The sequence below is a fragment of the Artemia sp. Qi Xiang Cuo genome, chromosome 20 (assembly GCF_049724085.1).
Source record: "Artemia sp. Qi Xiang Cuo chromosome 20, ASM4972408v1, whole genome shotgun sequence".
NCBI lineage: Eukaryota > Metazoa > Arthropoda > Branchiopoda > Anostraca > Artemiidae > Artemia > Artemia sp. Qi Xiang Cuo.
The window spans coordinates 15,178,539-15,199,762 of record NC_142813.1 but is presented as its reverse complement, the minus strand read 5'-3'; the positions used below and the strand labels follow the sequence as shown (position 1 = coordinate 15,199,762).

At 34.8% G+C, this 21,224-nt stretch overlaps 1 protein-coding gene across 1 annotated transcript in view; it reads right to left on the bottom strand.

Annotated features, from left to right (window-relative positions):
* The window catches only part of LOC148939909 (sorting nexin-13-like), a 131,119-nt gene extending 109,896 nt beyond the window's left edge, over window positions 1–21,223 (bottom strand). The window contains exons 1-5 of the mRNA XM_089106031.1: window positions 21,066–21,223; window positions 13,531–13,624; window positions 10,511–10,713; window positions 4,511–4,710; window positions 494–666 (exon numbers count right to left, since the gene is read on the bottom strand). Coding sequence (XP_088962157.1) covers window positions 494–666; window positions 4,511–4,710; window positions 10,511–10,713; window positions 13,531–13,624; window positions 21,066–21,178 — 783 coding nt within the window. The 5' untranslated portion in view covers window positions 21,179–21,223. The remainder of the gene's footprint in view (window positions 1–493; window positions 667–4,510; window positions 4,711–10,510; window positions 10,714–13,530; window positions 13,625–21,065) is intronic.
* Between the last annotated feature and the right edge of the window lies 1 nt (window position 21,224).

Sequence of the window (21,224 nt, the reverse complement as noted above, 5' to 3'; positions counted from 1 at the left end):
TTTGAATTTTCAGGAACCCCCCCCCTCCCTGCACAAAGTTCCACCAGCCATCCTCCATAATAGCTGTTGCACAATTATACACCCCTCTTGATTCTTCTATCACGCCTCAAATGAATCAACTTCATTAACTTAAGTTTTGAAGTCACTGTCTGTATATTCAATTATTCACTCCATCCATTTCTCAACAGTTATGGTGTACAGACTGGTGCATCTTTAGGAACGAATACACCAGCTCACGGTATTACTGTCTCAGAAACTGGAAAGCTAAAAAAAGAATGCGTCAATAATTTTATATCGATTCGTTATCTTGAAATTTTCAGATTTTTGATAATGACGGCTTTTTGGCTCTTTTTGGGCCGAAATTGTTGTACTGCGCCACGAAATGGTCGAAAACACCACGTTGCTGTGGCACTACTAGTTGGAAAACTTTAGTCTGCAAGGTAATGCAATCATAATTTATCACTTGAATATATTGATTTTTGAGAAAACTTACAAGCCACACTATAGTTTGATTGATAAAATCTGGATCCGATAGGAGTTCAACCACAGAATGAAATATTGGCTGAGAAAGAATTTCCCGGATAATAAGCCGAATCGGGCGAACACAATCATCTGGAGGAGGTAGTAATAGGTAACATAGGATTCCACTGAGTTCTCGAAAATACACTAAAAGAAAAATAATTGCATGCCAACCAGAGAATTAAATTTATGTAATAAAAGACCAAACAAAAAACTATTGATAGAATAAACAAAACTCTTACCATTCTAAACATAAAGGAAGTCTCTTAAGAAACCAACCTTTGAACAATAGGTAGTTTAATGAAGCTATCCAGTGCACCTGATCGAGTCCAGGTATCGAGGTAAATCATCTTTTATGTCATGTCCGTCATTTAGATATCTTTTAGCAGGATTACTACTATGATCAGGGGCTACCCAAGGGTCAGGGAGGGGGAGAAGATTGAGGAAGCTGAATCCTCTCTTCACTTAAAGGACTTTTAAAAAAGGACATTTAAAAAAAAACTCTAGATACTACGGAAACACTATTTTGGTACTTATATTAGTATTTTTTTTTTAATTTGACAAAACAGATTCTAAAAAACTATAGTTTTTCTTCTTTAAAATCCGCATTGGTATAATTATTGACATTTTGTAACTCCTTTTTTTCTTGAAAACGAAGTATAAAAGTTAGCAAAAAGTTTATCGAAGCAAGCGCAAGCCCTCTCCAGGAATAAGTGGGGTTTTACCCCCCTACCCCAAACCAACTTATCGTACGAAAAAAGCGAATACTACAGTAGAAACAATCCTAAGTTACCGCATCTGTTTAAGCAGTTTTAATTTCATTTCGTACTTCCTATTCACCTTTTTTTGAAGATTGATCTTTCAAAAACAGATGATGAATTTAGTTTTACCTACTGATGAAAACGATTAAAACAGATTTTTAACAATTTAGATACAGAATTTAACTGAAGATTTTCAGTTATTCAACTGTTACGCTTAATAATACCATAAAGATTCTATTATTTAGAAACGAACATCATTTATCGATGTCCCCAATTCAACTGCAATTATAAATTATTGATAAATAAACAATAATAGTTACGATAACATTCCGATAACACGAATAAGAGTCCGTAGTGTCGAGTTCATTAAAATTCGACCTCGTACCACGCAACGACCAAACTCCATCGTCACTGCTTGGTCAGGAATAAAAATTACCTGACCCCCTCCACAATGAGCACAGAACAGGCATAAGTTTTGGTCCGCTACAAAGGGATTGGCAACCCCACCTGCAGAGTTTCAGCGTGGTATGTGCCACAAAGTAATGGCTTCATGCCTTCTCGTAAGCATATACGTCTACTGTATTCGGTAAGAACCATGGCCGCCTGCAGGGAGGGTCTATAATGATCATCCTGTGTCTATTCCATTGGTTGTATCCTATAAGGTCTTATCCGGGAACTTAGTCAAGATACCAGAATTTGTGAATTAAAAATATTGATCTTTTAATAAATCAACAAATAATTAATAATCAATCAACAAATATTCCTAAATAAATTACAAATAAATGGCTTAAATTGAATAGTAAAATTAATGGTAATTAGGAAAAATGTTAGTAAAATATTAACCATCCTTTTTTTTATAGTAAAACTCTTGGTTTTTCTATACCGGTATAGAATTACAGTTTGTACCACTCACTGTTTTAAATATGATCAGTCTAAAGGTATCATGATCAGTCTGGTGGCCGGGGTTTACCCCCCCCGACGATCACCCCCTTGGAAAATACCCCCCCCCCCGTGGAAAAAAAGGCTTTCCGAATTTGAGAATTTTATTATAACAAAACTAAAAACTTATGGTCCCGGATGATTTTCAGTTATTTTAGACGCCTTTTTTAACCATTCCCATAATAATGCTCAAACAATGAATAACATTCATTCTTCAAGACGGTGCAGGGGGGGGGGGTCAATTTCTTTCAAGAATTTCTTGAAATTTAAATACAGATCTTTGATAGCGAGTTCTTAGACAAAAGAAATAAAAACTTGATTGAAAAAAAAATCCTTTAAGACTAAATATATTTTGGAGCGTTTGGCTCAAAAACGACAGAAACTAAGTCTGGACAGTATATTTTGGTTTTGGCCAGGTGTTAGAATCACAACAGTACTTGCACATTTGTTGATCGCTTAAAACCCAAAATCTTTTTGGGGGAGTAGTCGATTTTTTCACTAATAAATCACAGAAAACAAGATAAGGTCAATAATGACATAACTGAGGGTTGATAGTTTGTATCAATCTTCACGGTTGGGCTCCATAACATCTTAAAAGGAAAGAAACATAACAAAACAACAAAAACCCTACACCATCAATATAAGAAACACAGAAAAAATATAAAAATAAAAATAAAAACGAAACTAGAAATTAAGAAAAATTTAAAATTACTAATCTTTACATTTGGTATTTATTTTTCGAATTTATTCATTCACTTTATTTATAAACACTAATAAGAATAAAAAAACAACAACTTATCTTTAAAATTTTTATTGCTGGTCTTGTCTGTTATCCCGTTTAAAGTGACTTAACAATTTTAGATTCTTCATTTTCAACAAAACTATTGATACGTGACATTCTAGAGGAGCCTTCTATTGTACCTAGTTAAGACGTATCTTATTTTGACACTGCTTTTAAATGATTTATAAGTAAGGCACAGGTTTTTTAAGTCGGTTAATCTCATGACATTTCCCTGAAGCAATCCAAAAAGTGACACGTCGCACAATACACATTTCATAAGCGAACAAAAAAAAAAATTTGTGATTTTCAGTTTTCCTTTAAACTATTAATAATCAACAGTTAAAGAAAGGACGGTAAAAGAAAAGTATGCTTAGACATAGCTGAGTGGTTAGCACGCTAGACTTGAAATCCCGTGTTCGTGAGGACAACGGTTCGATTCCTCATGTCGCTTGTTATTTAGTTTGAAACATGGGTCAGTGGCGTGAATTTACAAGCTCAGTCAGAGTTGACCCAGCTCTAGAAGGATGGCTGGAGAAATCTGGAGAAGGTAAACAGTAAGAGTGTACGTAAGCCCAGGATGGCTGGCCCCCAGCCCCACATCGCACTTTCTGGCGGAAGGTCGATGAAACGATGATCAGTACCGCCGGTTCCGACCTTAGGGTCTAGTGCAACATCCTTTTTTTATGCTTAGACATGCAAGATAGGACAAACGAAACTTGGTTAATAAAAATAACAATTTCTAGCTAGAATCTTGACACTGAAAATTTCACCTCAGTCATTTGCAGTACCAAGCTAAGATAAATCTTATTTTGGTGTTGATTTTAAATTATCTATAAATAAGTTAAGTCGGTTGACACCATTGTATTTCGGTTGCGACAATCAAAAAGACGACAAGTTGCAAAACGTAATTTTAAAAGAGAGTGTAATAACTAAAAATGCGTGTTTTTTTGTTTTTGTTTTTTAACTCTTAGTAGTAAGTACCGTGTTTGTAGACGAAATTCTTGGAAATCCAAGGCATGGTAAACATGATGCTGACAGAGCCGTATCCAGGATTTTTTTTTTTGGGGGGGGGGGGGTTGGGGGGGGTACAAAAAATAACTTTAAAACGCATCAAAATTTTCTTATGTTCATTTTTGTTACAATTTTTTTAGTCAGACAAACATTTCTGGGGAGAGGGGGTTCAAATCCCCTACCCCCCCCTGAATACGGCCTTGGATGCCAATATTAAAAGCTCCAATTTTCAACTGTTTTTGCAAGTGAATAAAAGATCATAACACATTTAGGAAAGAAATATAGATTTATAAACCTTTTAGGATCCAAATAAGATAGGAGGAAACGCACTGAAGCTATTAACAGAACTTGCTTTGCTTGAAGAAGTGGAGTATAAATTTTCGTCTTCCCAAAAATTTCAAATAATAAGTTTTGAATAGCTGCGACCAACTTCCTTTAAAAACAAGATTAGCCAAAAACAAAACTTACTTTCAGCAGTAGACTACATTATCGGACTAACCTTCTCTGCTAGAATTACTGGTACATACTTTTCTTCTAGATATTTGAAATTTCTCACTCTCCTCTTCAAGGTTGAAAAAGGCAGAGACTAAGTCAGGAGTGTCTTTTTTGGCTTTAGCCTGACGATAGAGTCTGACATGATTAGCACAAAGGTCGATAAATCTCGTTGTAAAGAAGGCCGTCCAATCAACAGCTTTGCATCTGCAATGTAAGGCACATAGTTCTTGTTACGTCTAAAGGTCGTATTTGCTACACCTACAGATCGTATCTGACATTTTCAAACCTCTGAAATATTTTCCAAAAACCTTTACGAAAGTGCATTCAAAGGAGAATTCAATCACACTTCGATCCTCCAAGAGGACATTTCTCAGCTATTTCTCCTTTTGGGATCAGCTTAGGAAGAGATTTTCGGCAATAACCTCAGAAGTGTGCAAATGCTAGACACGATCTTCAGGCGGAACAGCGACGATGCATTACCATGTTAAAATAGGACCCATTGTAAAATAGGGCGAATTTTAAATTGATTAAATCAGAAAGACTTACTGGAAGAGTTTGAAAATTGTAATGAGAACTAAGTGGCTTCTGCCATTATATTCCAATACGTTGTTAATATTGGCTTTCATTTATCTTTTTTTTCAAACTGAGGCTATCCTAAACATTAAAAAATAAACAGAGTATGTACTCTATGTATCCCTTATGTACTCTAAACATCAAAATTGTTTCTTTCTCGATTTCTAACAAGAAAACAGGCCTAAGAGATTTAAAAGAAGAGACTCGAAGTTTTTATTCCATTTGAGATACAGGGACACGAAGTTTAATATGATATATTTATATATTAAAATTAATATTTATATATAATTATGGGACCCATTAATATTTTTCCTTCAACATGAACAAGAAGCTCTAGTACTCCAGCCAATAATGGGAAAATTTCATTCTCCAGTCAAATACTGCATTACATAGTTTACAATACTTTAAGTTAAATAAATTAAACAGTTAGATGGCATCTTTAAAATTTTCTGAACTCTCCGAAAACTGCCGCTTATATACAATGTTTTCGTTGCTTTCGCATTAGACATTTGGCTTTAACTAAAAATAGCAATAAATTACTAAACCTAACAACTCAACTGAATCACTCTTAAAGAATAATTATGGTGCTAGAATTTTTGAGATTTCGAATATCACTCTTAAAGTGCCAACGACTTCAGCATAAAAACATTATTCGCCCCCGTGGATCCATTTTAGGACCAATCATACATGAAAATCACAATTTTCTATGATATTTCTTTTGGTTATTAGAAAAATATGAATTACAAAATTATGAAAACGATCCCAACTCCTTGATCAGTGTTGCCACGAGGAACCGTGGAATCAAATATGAAAACTAATTAACCAAATTTTGTCCGTAAAAATCATGCATTTTCGACTCTCAAAGCAAACTATACCTTCAAAGGAAAGTTGAACTTTCTGTTTGGTATTTGAACTTTTGTTGAAAGTTGAACTGTCTGGTATTTTACTTTTCAAGCTGACTATTCACCTATATTCTTTTTTTTTTTAATTTAGTACCCTCTGCTACTTAAAACAGAATAGGTCTTTTTCATTAAAATATTGAATTTTTGTTTTTTTCTAATCTTTTAGGATATATACGGTGGAGTAGAATCAATAGAATACAGCTTAGCTGATTCACGGGCACCGTAAGGGAGGGACTGATGACCCACCCTGCGAAAAAGAGCACAAAAAAAAATCTTCACTTGAAATATTGCCTATAAACTCAGAGAAGTCCAATTTGGTGCCACAGTGTTGGACAATGTGGTGCGTAGGTCAGTTATTTCACCACCTGATTGTGGTGGTTATTCTTTTAGTAAAAAAATCAATGAACTATTGCACATCCACAATAAATTGCAAAAGTAATTGCAATTTGCAAATTACGTTTTGAAATTTTTCTTAAAGTACATTTTTTCGTAAATTGCTAAATACGCTCAAAATACGTCAGAAACATGTGCATATAGGAACATTTTACAATTTTAAAGCTAATTCAGATTTAAACTCTTAGAATTATGTACTGGTTTGTGTACCATTTTTACTGTACTTTCTTGATAATTTGTGAATACCTTCAGATCATAAAGTAAGCTATGTTTTCATTAATTAAAAAGAATAATTGAATCATATCCTGAAATATTTATCCTCTTTCTTCTCAAATCTATTCAAAAAGTGATTCATTGTCACTTTCATGAAGATATTCTGCATATTAACACAATTAAAGTACTTTTCTTTATTACCATCAAATCCAAATTAATTCTTCCTTCACCAGGTAAAATTTCCTCACAGGGTCCTTGAGCTGATTACAGAAGATAGGTTTGGTTGAATAAATAAATAGGTTAAAATCGAATAGATAACAGCAATAAAAAGCAGGATAATCAAACCATAGTACAGGATCTAATTTTTCTTTCGGAGGGGGAGGGAGGAGGGAAAAACCAAACGTAAAGCAGGAGAGGATATGGGGTTTTCATCAATCTTGGTACGAAGACACGAGATCTTGGGCACTTTTTCTTCCTATAAAATTTCTATGAGAGAAAAACTCCCTTAAACGATTACCTAAAAAGATTTTCAGTGAATTTTTACAACTGAATAAACAGGAAGCTGTTTTACTTATTTAATATGGTGTTGTTTATTATATTTATTATTCATTTATCAAAGTTTTTTTTTTACCTGCAATGTAATATATTATAAATTTATTAAAATTTCATTATTATGACTAAAATTCTATCAACTGCAGAAACAAACCTTTCAACTCTGACTATAGCTGCAGCAGCAGCAGAAACAATCTAGTAAAGAGTGGAAATGGCCTGGAGAGCCAATTTAAAAAATGGTTTTTAATCTGTCAAGGGAGAAAATTTCCAATTAATACTATGTTCAAAATAGTAATTTTCATTTAGATTCAACCAAGCAGTACTTTTAATTAGGAGAAGAAAATACCAGAACTTCAAAGAGAAGCCAATAACACCGTTAAAATGTTCCCCACCTTGAACAGCATCAAAAATCAAAATTTGTGTTCTGAAACAGAAGTGAACCGAGTATTAGCATTCAGCCTCAACCTTCTTTTTCTCATCCAACTTAAAAATCAGTTGCCGCGGAAAACTTCAACTCCTTTCAGATCCCGAATTAGCTTTTTCGTTAGCAAAGGCTTACTTGTTAGCAAAGCCAACGGACTGTTTAATCTAGCCAACAAAATCATTTAATAGCCTAATAAGTTCTCTAAAGCGTACTAGATTATATCGGGGTCTACAAACTAGCGTAGAAATAGCAAGAGTGATGTGCCTCCCTGTCACTTTGGATGGAAGAGCCGGTCGTTAAACTTCAGGAGGGGCCCATTCCGTCGGAAAGTTGCACTGCCCTTTCAAAGGGCAAACCCTTTAGGTGCCCTTTACAAACATAAATGACAATCTAGAATTTGGAGGGTTTGAGAGGCTCCAACTCTTATTTGATGAACTTCGTGTTCGGTTTAAGTTTGGCTTGATTATTCATTTCAATTTCGAAACGTTTTTGCTTTCAGTACCAGGATACCGAGCTCCGCCCCGTCCCTGGTACTCGGCACGCGGGAGGCTTGTATATATATGATTCTCACTTTTGCTTGTCTTCTAACCGCAGATTCATGCTGACTTCTTTTCCAGCCTTTTTCCCGACAATTATTTTGCTTTTATTATATTGCTACATAATTCAGTAACAACCACGCATGTTATATAGCACATGCCCTCTAAGATTTCTAAATTATGCAGTGGCATAATTATAGAGTTATTCTTTACTAAGTCACGAGGTGGCAAAACAGCGATTTCAATTAAATTAAGATATTCTGGCGTGAGTTCAGTTCCTCCTTCTTGTTTGTTCTTTATACAGTCAGAACTTGCATAAAATTTGTATTCTCCTGTGAGGCGATCGACTATCTCAACGTTAATTTTACTTGCTTCTTTGTTGAGCGGCGCTAAAATAACGCGTTCTTTCATAACATTGTAATTTTGATTTGCAAGACAATTTCCAAATGCTTCTTCAATTAAATTACCACTGGAAATTATATCCTAAGAAAGTTCCATTTCATTGAAGTCATTTTTTTAAAGACATCGGTTCAAAAGTAATTTCTTTCTATTTTAGTTTTCTTTCTATTTCTTTCTGTTTTAGTTTGTTGGCACTTCCTGTTTTAGTTTGTTCAGAACGAGCGAAAAACTTCTTTTACACTTTCTCCTAGATCATCTTTCTTTATTCAGATTTTTCTAATGGAAATTTCGCATGATGTCATGAATGAGCCCTCTCCCGATCTTATTCGACCATACGTTTGATAAGATCACTCATGTGACGCCATTCTTATGAAAATGTTTGTTCTTCCGAAATTAAGGCAAATTTTCCCAAAGTCGTAGCCTATCTAGATAATCTTTTCAAGAAAGAGAATGTTAGTGTGTCAATTTTTTGAAAAAAATTAACGAACCTTTTCTGAGAAAAAATACATACATACGCAATTACTGCTCTCTTACAGAAAGTAGATTCATACATCCAAAGTAATATCTGTTATTTTTAAGTTTGAGGAAAATTACTCATTTTAAATTCTGTTTGCTGTTTTATTTTGTCACGGCAATTTTTCTTCATTTTAAATTACCCTTATTATATGACTTTATTTCTGCTTATCTTAGGTTGTAGTACTGCTTTGGACTTTTCTTTTAACTTTTTTTTACAACGTTTTTTTTTCAGTAAGAAAAGCGAAAAAGATGTTGCCTGTAACATAACTGCTTACATTCTGACTGTAAACACCTTTTTGTCAAATTTTACAATATAAGGTTATGTCAGTGCACAAAAATACTCGATGTACAGACTTCCCTTCCCTTTACTTCATAAAATTTGTCAACGGGTCAGAAATGACAAACAGAATATGAGCCAAGATACTTCATTCTTCAGCCTATTAAGAGAAACAAAAACCTCTTACAGTTTTCACCAATGTCTAGATAACTTAAAAATGAGAAGAAAAAATGTTTACCGCTGCTAAATTAACACAAAAAGCATCATCAACACATTTTTACGTTTGTCTTCAATTATCCCTGACCAAATCAATTATCGGAAACACGAAATTCATCATAACACATTTTTATATTTGTCTTCAATTATCCGTGGCCAAACCAATTATCTGATTGAATAAAAAGCACATTACATGGCCAATTACAACCTCTTCATATGTGAACGTATAGATCAAGCTTCACCTGAGATAAAGTAATTCATGTTTTATAGAACAAGAAAAGAGAAGAAAGGGTAGCAAAAAGAGAAAAAACCACAAAAAAAGAGAAAATGAAATAACTGAGTAATGAAAAATCGTGAAAAGTTTGATCAAAACGAACAGAAAAAAAAAATTCAAAAAAATTGTAAAGTGGCACAATCTTTAATATCTACTGCAAAATTCTCAGGTTTCAAGGGGCAAAATCTATTCTCGTAAATTCCTCATCAACGCACACTATGTCTATCTTAATGTCTATGGCATTGAATCATTAATTCCGCTTTACAAACATCAATTGAATATTTTAAACATATTTTTTAAAATATTTTTCATATGCTAGATTCCCCCCCCCCTCTATTTCCTATAAAATAAATTTTTCTTCTTGAAAAACAGGCCATGCACGGGCAAATTTAACTAAGATAAAATCTATTCAGAGAAACAATTACCGAAACTGGATTTTACATAAAACATGTTTTCCCCTTAAAAAGAACCTTTTCACGAAAAACATGGGATTTTAATCGAAATAATAACTATTTAGAGAAAAATGGCCAAAACCACCTTTTATGCAATAATTTTTACTGTTTTTTTTTTTTTGAAAATGATGTTTCTTTGCGATAAACAGGTCTATCACTGCTGAATTCTACTAAAATAAAGTCTATTCAGTAAAGTAGCAACCAAAACTAATTTTAACATTAAAACAATCAAGTTTACATAGCGTAAATAGTGTGACAGTACGATTTCCGTGCTTACCTAGAAGTAAAAATTGACACAACTTGCTCCAAAAGGGACTTGGTTCCTTGTATAAACTCGGGATGGTCACTAATAAGGGCGTACCAGGATGTAACATAGTCTCGGAGGATAAATATTATTATTTCTTGAAGTTGATCGTCAATCTCTTTATGACCAGTTAATTCATGGAACTGTTCAGCAGGGGCAGCAGCTTCACTTTTTATCTATAATAATATTATCTTAATTTTTCATCAAAAATTATTAGCCGTAACTGAAAACTTTTAGTAACAGATTATGCGTTGAAATGGCACAGATTATCCAATTCGAATATTCAGCTTTAATACCAAGAACAAAAGAACCGTTCAAACAAAACCAGACTTTCTGAGAAATATAATTTCAGGCAAAACAATATTTTTCCAGGGCTTACCCCGAAACGTGCTCCAAGGAGAAGGGTGGGTTTAAAAGCTTAAATTTCGTTCTATTTTATAAATCAACAATTGTAACCCCACCCCCCACTTTAAATAATTATGAAAATTTGTTCATAAAAATATACTGCATTTCCGAAACTTATTAGAATTTAATTAGGCTTATTCAGATCCGATTTTCATGGCAACATGGTGGAAACCCCATTGTCTCCCAAGTTCATTCGAGCGTTCCTTACCCAACTTATTGCCTGAACACTCACTTTCCTGGATTTGATATGTAAAAGAGAACAACAAATATTTATCAGACAGTTTGTTCACTGAAACATTCTGGAACAGAGTGTTGCCAACGCGGTAGAACTGTATTTGGTGAAACTAGGGGTCCTGGTGCAATGCAGTACAATTGGAAATTTTCGATACAATACAAATTTCTTGTAGTATACGAATTTGGGTTAGTTTTATTTGTTCCTTTCTCACTCGGATATCGGTTCAAGTTTTAGTTTATCGAAAGATTTTTTTCTTGTTATGACAAATTTTGAACTTGCTTTTCGGGCGGTACCAGTCAATGTATCGCGGTACAACTTTAGTCGTATAATTAGTACAGTTTATTTCGAAGCGTTGGCAACGCCGTTTTCAACAACTAAGCGGAATGTCATGTCAACCAATTAGCTAGTTTTACTAATTAGGACTTTACAGAAATAAGATTACATACAAGGAACTTGCAAAAGGATTTATTATGTTTGCTTTTCGTCGTGTGAATACAAGATCAATACAATTTTAAGGAACCATAATAGCCCAATAAAGATAAGACATATATGCATAAAACGAAGTTTAAAAAATTGAAATAAAATGCACTTCGTAACGAATAATTAAGGAAAATAACAAACTATTTTCTTAGGGAATTCAAAACATTTGTGAGAGATATACCGCATGAACCTGTCTAAGGGTGTATCCAGGATTTTTTATCGAGGGGGGGAGGGGTATTTGTTTTCGGGATGTATCTTAAACAAAACAAAAACTTCAAAAAATGCATCAAAATTTTGTTTACAATGCAATTTTGTTACGTTTTTCCAAGTCGGAAAAATATTTCGAGGGGGGCGGTTTCAAGCTATTAGGATACATCCAGCTTTGCAGTATACATCTATGCCACCAAACAGAAGAGTCAAATCAGGCACTTATACAGGATTCTATCTATTTTATTTTTTTTCTGGGGGGGGGGGGGGGGAGACCAAAGTTAAAAACAAATTATATTTTTTCATTTTGAAGGAAGAAGTGCCAGGAATTCAGAACAACTAAGGGTTTTCAGGGGGAGACCCTTCCCCTCTTGTATGTGCCCCGGAGTCAAAACCTATTACTAAGATAAAAATAATCAATATAATAACATGAAAAATCTTGCTATCACAACATAATAAAGAACCCGCAGCAAATACTTATGTAATTGCGGGTCAGTGTTTTATATCAAACAATTCATGTTAACAACTGTAAGTCAGGAGCAACTCGACCCCATAATAACCAAAAATCTACAAAAAAAGGATTTGTCAGAAATCTTTGAATCTTTAAGATATTTGTTGGATTTTCAAAAAAGGGGGAAACACCCCCAAAAAGTAAAGAGGTCCTAATGAAAATCACAACATCAGATTCAACGTATCAGAGAATCCTATTGAAGAGGTTTTAAACTCCTATCTAGAAAAATGTGGAATTTTGCATTTTTTGCCAGAACAAAGATCAAGGAACGGAGTTTATTTGTTGTTATTTTTTTGCGGGGAGTAATCAAATCAAACCAATGGTTTCAGAACATTGGAAGAATATTCATAATGAAAATTAAAATTTCTAGTGCCCTTCTTAAGTGATTAGTAAGATTTGAAGGGAATTTTTAGGGGGTATTTTCCCATGAAGCGAAAAGAGGATATCCTGGCCTGACTTGAAAAATGATCAAAAATTAAATATAAAAAACGAGTTTTTCACCTGAAAGTAAGGAACAGCACTAAAACTTAAACGGAAATACATTATTCCATATATGAAAGGGGCAGCTCTCTCCTCAATCCCTCGCACTTTACACTAAAGTTTTTTTTGTCCCAGTGCTTTAAAAACGGCAGTTGAAACACTAGGGCCATTGATATGAAATGAGAAACTTTTTTAAAGCACTCAAAACTTTAGCGTAACGATCGAGAGATTGAGGAGGGGCATCCCGCTCATATACGGAATAATTTCTGTCAGTTTTAAGCTTTATTGTTGCTCATTAATTTCAGTTCAATAAACTTGTTACTTTTTTTTTATTTAATCGGTACCAGGGAAGAAATCGTCAATTGTAGGCATTGCATCAAAAGAAAAAGTTATGGTAAAAAACTCTTAAACATTAGTTTTGGTGTACCTGCCTCTCTTTTTCTCTTATCTTAGAACAATAGCACATATGCCTAAAGACTCCCAAAATACCTAAGTTTGACAAAAAGCATCAGCGACTTTCCAAGGAACCTATATCTCTAAAAAGTATCTCCTATACCTAAATTTTCAGGTCTTTCTAAGAGACAGACTACATGGGCTAACCTTAAAGAGCACCCCTATGTGCAGGTACATACATAACAACAACTTTAAAATAGAAGTTATCCAAACTATTATTACCCTAATTGATGGCACGACGATGAGAGAATCTGATAATGCAGACTTGTAAACTGCTAATGGTGTTCTAAAAATGTACAAAGCACCAACACAAATCCTGAAAAAAAAATCTCAAGTTAATAATACATCAGAAACTACAAAGAGTAACATTTATTATTTCAACCAGATTATAAATTAAGAATAAAAAAGACTAACAATCACCAGGGGCGTCCCAAGGGGGGGCAACTTTTTTGGCATTTGGTATAATTTTCGCCGAAGGTGAAATTTCCGGCCGAAATTTAGCAAAATTCTTGATTTCTGCAGAAAATTCGGCATAAATCAGGTAGCAATTCGGTAGAATTTACGAAGATCACCGAATTATCGCCGAAGGCGACAGTTTCGGCCAAAATTTTGCAAAATCGGCAGAAATTTAGCAAAATTCTCGATTTCTGCAGAAAATTCGGCATAAATCAGGTAGTGATTCGGTAAAATTCCAAAATCATCCCCCCCCCAATAAAATGAGCCTCATGACGCCCCTGACAATCACACAGAATAATAAAAACAGAATCATTCCTGATATTCTTTTCAGTTTTTGAATACAGAGAAGCATGCCATGCCATCCTGTAAGAGTGGTTTACCAAAGATATTACAAATAGACTAACAGCACCAACAGAACATCCCTTTCCCAAATTGGTGTATCCACTTTCAAGGTTAATCTGTCCTCAGGTGCGTCTTATCAGTGATTATCATTCACTAGCATGGTAGTATTTCAAGTAAAGGAGCCTGCTAGCATTTTGTGGTTATCTACAGTGACATAAGAAGGGAGATGCAGGGAGGGACCACACAATTTACTTTTCCTTTCTCTTCATTATTTCCATAATAATGTAAACACTTTAAACAAATTTTGGTAATTGTATGTTAAACAGTTAGGAAAGAAATATCCAATAAAAAAAAGGGAAGGTGGGGAGGGGGGGGTCACGTCCACTTTATACTTCCAAATAAAACAACTCGCAAATGCTCTTCTGATTCAGCATTAAACAAAGTAGAGCACATCTGTCTTTCTGCAAAAGACTTGGAAGGAAGGAGGGGGAGGGGGGGGGGTTGGAAAAGGGTTTGTGTCCAATTCATGGCAAGTTCTTCATGTTAAACTTTGATTTAAGATTTTTTATATTAGGAACATAAGCATTGAAGCAGAACTAAAGCAGATAATGGCTTCATTCTCAAAGAAATGTCAGGTCATTAAGATACAAACTTAAAGTTTTACAAGGTGTATTAGGATTTTGAAATAAAAATATACTAGAATGTACTACTTTTGTTGTAAACTGTGGATTTTGCTGCACAACTTTGACAATTATAAAGTTTAGATTCCCAGAGTTATGTGATTCCTTCAACCTTTTTCTTTAAATATTAAAAAACAGATCAATAGCCAAATTCTAATGCCCCTAAGCTTTTAAGAAACAAAGAAGGGTTTAAACACGTATTTTTGCTGCCCTGAAAGTGATTGTACAAAACCCATGCCTCAGAAGCCTATGCCTTGGCTATTCTACCTTTACATCTTCATTCCACCAACCATCTTGGCTACTTATACTATGCAGGTGGGTGAGGCTTTTCACTTGGTTGACATACTTGTTACCCAATATCACTTCATCACCCTCATTACTTGCTTGACCAAGTAATATAATAAACTTAGTATTAATTCTCAAGCCTATTCTTCCACCCTGAACACTCCAAACTTCCAAAAATTTGTCTCAATCATCTACATAATCAAAGCATAGGAGACACTTGCTTTCTCATCTGATAGCATGTTCTCCTGTAGCCTTTACTGTGTTGGTCATGCTTCAATCCTGATTATATACCTTACTATTATGCTGTTCAACCACATCTTCCAACTCCTTGAACATTTTACCTGAGACGTTCACTTTCCTTCCTTAATTACTGTAGTCTCTATTTCCTTTACTTTATTTTTGTAAGATCTACCACAAAATACACTTTCTCTGTTCTACCAAGAGAAAAGTGTTAGGGAATTTTTTCTTATTTTTACCCTTCTGTCATGGGTGTTTCCAAGCTCAACCCTAACCATGACATCATTGACAGTGAGGTCAATATTCCTGTTACACTTTGATAAAACTTGATTGTAAAATTAGAGACAGTCAACTTTTGATGGAGTTGCTGTATATCTAAAAAATAGCATCCCTTTTTCACCGCTTTGGATTCCCACTGACTTTGAAATCCTGTGGTTGAAGTTATCGACTTACCAAACAAATCTTTTGTTATTGGCACAGTATATAGCCCACAAAGATCAAAATCACTGGTCACTTGGAGGAGTGCTTGTAATTTGAAAAGAAAAAATTCCCAAAATCAAGGATTATTATCCAATGTGGCTTGATTAATGACTGGAAACTCATATAACTGATGCAGAAGGCATAGATCTGCCAGACCAAGTCTTGCTTATGGTTTACACCAGCTTGTTGAATTTGACACTTATGTTGGTCCTCATGGATTATCTCAGCTTGAGCTTTTCCTGGCTGACCACCCAGACTCTTTTTAATGTTAAAAGCTATCCTTTTGCCAGCAACTATGTGGCAGTTATAGCTCATAGAAATCTTAATCTCCACCTGTAAAGCATGAGCAGATCATTAGGATGTATCACCTTCTAGACTGAGATGGACTGCAAAATTGCCTATCAGCAAAGCCATGGAGTAAATTTGCAAAACAAGACCCAACTAAAATAGTATCATTATATAAAAGTATTATATAGGCTATTGACCAATTGGTCTCATCAAAAAAATTAAAGGCTCTCCTCACAATAAGCTGTGGCTTAATGCTGGCTGTAGATAGGCAACTAAAGGGAGAAAAAAAGCTCACAAGAACTGGTGTTCTAATTCAAAAGAAGGCTGGGATGCCTTAATAAGAGTTGAGAATGAGTCAGTAAAAATCAAAGATGAACCTAGGGATGACAAAAACAGAAGTTTGAAATGAAACTAAAATATGCTATTGAAAAGCAGTGGTGGAGGCTTGTCAAAGAAGCTTCACTCTCATCTAAACCTTCTTCACTCCCACCAATCCATTCCATAGGGGTGATGCTGCATTCTGGCCAGGAAAAAGCAGATGCTCTTGCAAAAGTCTCTCAACTTGATGATGATAGACAATCATGCTAAGTCATCTACATTGTCAAATTGTATACTCTCCAGTTTTATATCCAGCTGTCCTTACAAAGTTCCTTTCCCATGCTCATCTTGAAGATATCAATTCTACAATGACTCAGAAGGTAGTTACCCTTTGTAAATTAAGCTTAAATTTAATTCTAGACACAATTATATGTGATCTGCACTTTCAACATCATTGATTTACAATAGATTATCAATAAGATATGCCATCGTGTCATTATAATGAGTATCATTTTTAACTAACAGGCCATTTAATGACCCAGTTCCATATAGGTTACAGCTAGTTCACTTTATCTCTAAAAATGTAACAGCCTATTGCCATTGGGATTTTCCTACCCTTAAACCAAACTTACAAAGGATACAACATATCCCTTGTATAAAATAAGAGTAGTACCTCAGTACCCCCTTAGGTATTCCAGTCCCCTACCAATTGAAACAGAGTTGGGAGGGCTGGCCATAGCCTTCACAAACCACCAGCAACATTCCAAGAGGAAGGCTCAATCCCACTTTATCTCACTGGAAATATGGTTTCACTTAGGGTATTAAAACCACCATATTTCTACCTGGGAAATGTATACCCTATTTGACCCTGTAACTGTAAGAAAAAGCAATCAGTCACTTATGTCTCTGTCAATTGACATTACAGGTTTGGTTCCACATTATTTGACTAATATTACTACAAATACTAACAACTCACTTGAAATCCAAACTACCAGAGGTATACACTGCTACATTTACTGCATGTCCACTCAAATCTATTCAAAGCTTTACTCTTTACCCCCTTGCACGAAGTTCTCAAATCCTTTAATTATTTCTTATAACCATTTACTATCCTGTTTGGTGACAGTTCTACATTTCACTGAACCCGTATGGATTGCCAAAGAAAACATTTAACAAGTCTTCCTTAAACTATTGAACAACTGATGTTTCAGAACCATACTGGATCACTCTCTTTACCATGGCTTCAAAGATTTGAGTGTTAGTTTCCAGACTTACTTTCCCATTCTTCAACTTTGAAAAAATACCCTGGAGTAGTTTCATCAATTTTTAGACAACTTTGCAAGTTAAGATGAACAAACCACTCAATGGACCTTTTAACATCAATACCAAATTCATTAGTCCCTACCCTCACAAATAAAATCCAGCCCCCCCCCTTAAAAGTTGTGGGCTATATACAAAACTTTCCTGATTTTTTTCACATTATTTTCTGTGCTTGCATTTAGCCTAGTCTAGGGATATAACTGACCCCATCAGGAGGGGCTGGGACACATTTGTGAGTGTAATGATCATTGTATTTGGAATCAGCATTGGAATATGCAAAAGATGTTCAGCTTTGAGCTGGCAAAGTTAACTAAACAGAATAAATTTACCCTTCCTAGATCATGGCTATTCTGCTTTTGACATTTTCACTAGCTTTTAATATCAAATTTTCAGACACATAACATAGTATATAAAGTTAAGGGTTAGAAATACAACTGAATTTGCAGAACTATAGTTTAGGAACTCTTTGTTACCTTAGAAATCTGCTGAACAATTACAACTGAATTTTCAAGAATAAATTTACAATAAAATCAAGGCCCAGGGAGGTGTTTTAAGCTCCTACTCCAAACAATAAATAATCTTAACCAACAAGGTTTTACAGGGTATTTGTTGATAGATAACTGCCTTAATTAAAAAGAAAAACACTCAAGCTGTAGCCTAGTAAAAATCAAACTAATTTTTGCTTATAGACTAGTTAGGGCTTCATTTTCATAGAATCTATCATGGCTAAAGTATAGCTTTGGAAACAAGTAGAGGTTAAAAACATTGGTAATAGTCTAGGAGTGTGGCTCTTCTGAAGCAAAAACTGATCAGAAAAAGTAGTACCTCTTGAAATCAGCACTGATTTTCTTTAAAAAAAATAATGATTAGGCTACTACTCTAACATTGCACCCTATTCTCCCCCTTAGACAATTAAGGTACCAGTAATTAGGTCACTGATCACACATATACCCCTAGTCCAGGCTGAATATAAAATTTAAAGAACCCCCCCCCCCAAAAAAGAAGAAATTCTTACTTTATAATATGCAGTATGTTTCTACTATTTAGATCTTCATGTGTCCTTTTATTTTTATCAATGTTTTAAACAATGTATTCATCCAACTATTCTAAATTCTTTTGCAATCAGGTAATACTTTTGACAGGTTACTATTACAAGTCCTGTGGGTGAATTTTCTGTTTGACTCACTAATGAGATAGCTGAGATCAGGACTGCTCCTAGGGTTGGTGGCACCAATTGCAACATTAATTACACAACCCCACCCCCCTAACTCAAACATAAATTAAAAATTCCCAGTCATGGCATCTATCCATCTATGGCACCCAGGGCAGCTTGCCCCAGTTGCCCCCCCTTGAGCAGCCCTGGCAAAGATGAAGACATACCTTTAGAATCAGAATTTCATCTTTATTCATTTGGAACAGATATTGACTTTCCAATGCAAATGAACATTACAGTTGGATTTGAGATGAAATTTGATTCTAAAGGTATGTCTATTTCCCAGATATCTCATTAGTGAGTTAATTGGAAAATTTACTATCCTGCAACCAAAGAAGCACAGCACATCAAGAGATGGAAAACAACAGAAAAATATATTACTTAGGGTTATATCTGGGAACATGGGTAATGTTTACATTAACAGATTATTCAGATAGCTAAGAAACAAACTTACTTCTATAGACAGAATTGCATCCTGAATCCAAATTTAACATACATTTGCATCAGAAATGAACTTTATCCTCACCTCAATATGTACCAATTCATGGGTATTTGTTTGCACAATAGGGGTGGGGGATGGCGGTAAATTTTATTTCTGATTTAAATGAATGTTAATTTTGTATTCAGGATGCAATTCTGACTACAGAGGTAAGCTTGTTTCTTAGCTATCTGAATTATCCATTGACATAAACATTATCTAGGAACATAAGGAGAGGATGCATTGTCAAAGTATCAAATATATCCAGAAAGAGCACCTAGCAGAAGATGATATGGTAGGCCTATCACCACAACTGCCAACAACTTACTATAGCACCAAGCCATCTGAGACCAAGATATTTACACAAATTTCTTCTCCTTCCCAGTCTATTTAAAGCCTCCCTCTCTAAATCCAGTAAACTTCCACTTTGGCTATCTTGGAAAGGGGTTAGGTTAGGAAAGTGAAACTTTCAGGGATGGGTCTACAGGCTAAAGTATGTCTTGGGAAGGTATTTTGAAATACCTACCTCCACTACTTCTCCCTCTAGAGGGTCCTGACCTTTGAAAATGTGTGTGTTATAAAAGTGAAACCAAGAAAAATAGATCTTCTGCTTAAATGAAGTACAACAAAATTGTTTTCAGCTTCACAACTTTGCTCAATCCCAATTTTAAAGATTTTAAAGAATTGCAAATACATTTCCTAAATTTGAAAAAAAATCATTGATATAGCTTAAAATTCTACTCAAATAACAGAAATTACATTTTCAGAGCTAAAGTCAGAGAAAAAGAAACCAATAGGCCTAGTTGAAAATTAAGGTAAAATATTGTTTTGTCAAAATTTCAATAGGTAGCCTATAGACCTGTCATGTAGGCAAATTTCAGGACCCTCTAGAGAGAGAAGGCATGGAGGTAGGCACTTCAAAATACCTTCACATGACATACTTTAGCCTGTAGACCCATCCCTGAAAGTTTCATTTTCCTAACCTAACCCCTTTCCAAGATAGCCAAAATTAGCAAGGGTAAATCTATAATATTTTCATTGGGGGAGGGGGGGGGCAAGAAGGGTCTATTTTCATATATTCAAGGAGCATGGGTTATATAATATTTTTTTCTCCCCATTACTGGAGGGGGGAACAACTGCCCTCCCAAATGATGCCTAGGCTATGAAAAGTAGCTAAAGTAAAATTTTACCCTAAACCCTTCCAAGAAGTCTAAATTTTCCTTAGATCCTTTCATACAACCTCCTTTCTTCCTATTTAGAATGACCTGCTTGTTGCTTGTTAAAAAGGACAATAGGCCTATTTGGCAATCTCTCATTCTTCATTCACAGAATCTGTTCTAGCCATGGCCTCTCTCCTATGCTTTTGCCTAAACATTCTTCCATATATGTTTCTGAAGGCTTTAGTAGCAAAGAAGAGGAAAAAAGGGTGGGGTATTAGGCTACTTTAAACACCTTTCCTTGATCCCAATTTGTGCTGTAGATTCATTGGCCTAGCTCAGCAGCTTCCCAATATAGAAAAGGCACTCTTTGTGTCATAATTTAATATCTTATTTTTTCCCTGTTGGTTTTACTAGGGATTGTTAGCCTACCAAAGCTTTTTAAGCATTTGAGGAAAACAACTGAGTTCCTTAAACAGCACCCCTTGCAGTTACTTACTCACCCCAAGATTACCAAAATGAAAATCCAAAATAATAAGAGCAAATTAGCAATTCCAAGAGATCCAAAAACCAATGAAAAGGCCAATGTTAGCCATCCATAAGATATTTTTCCCATTTCTTAGTTGACATTTTGAACTTTTCCAGGATTCATAATTTCAATC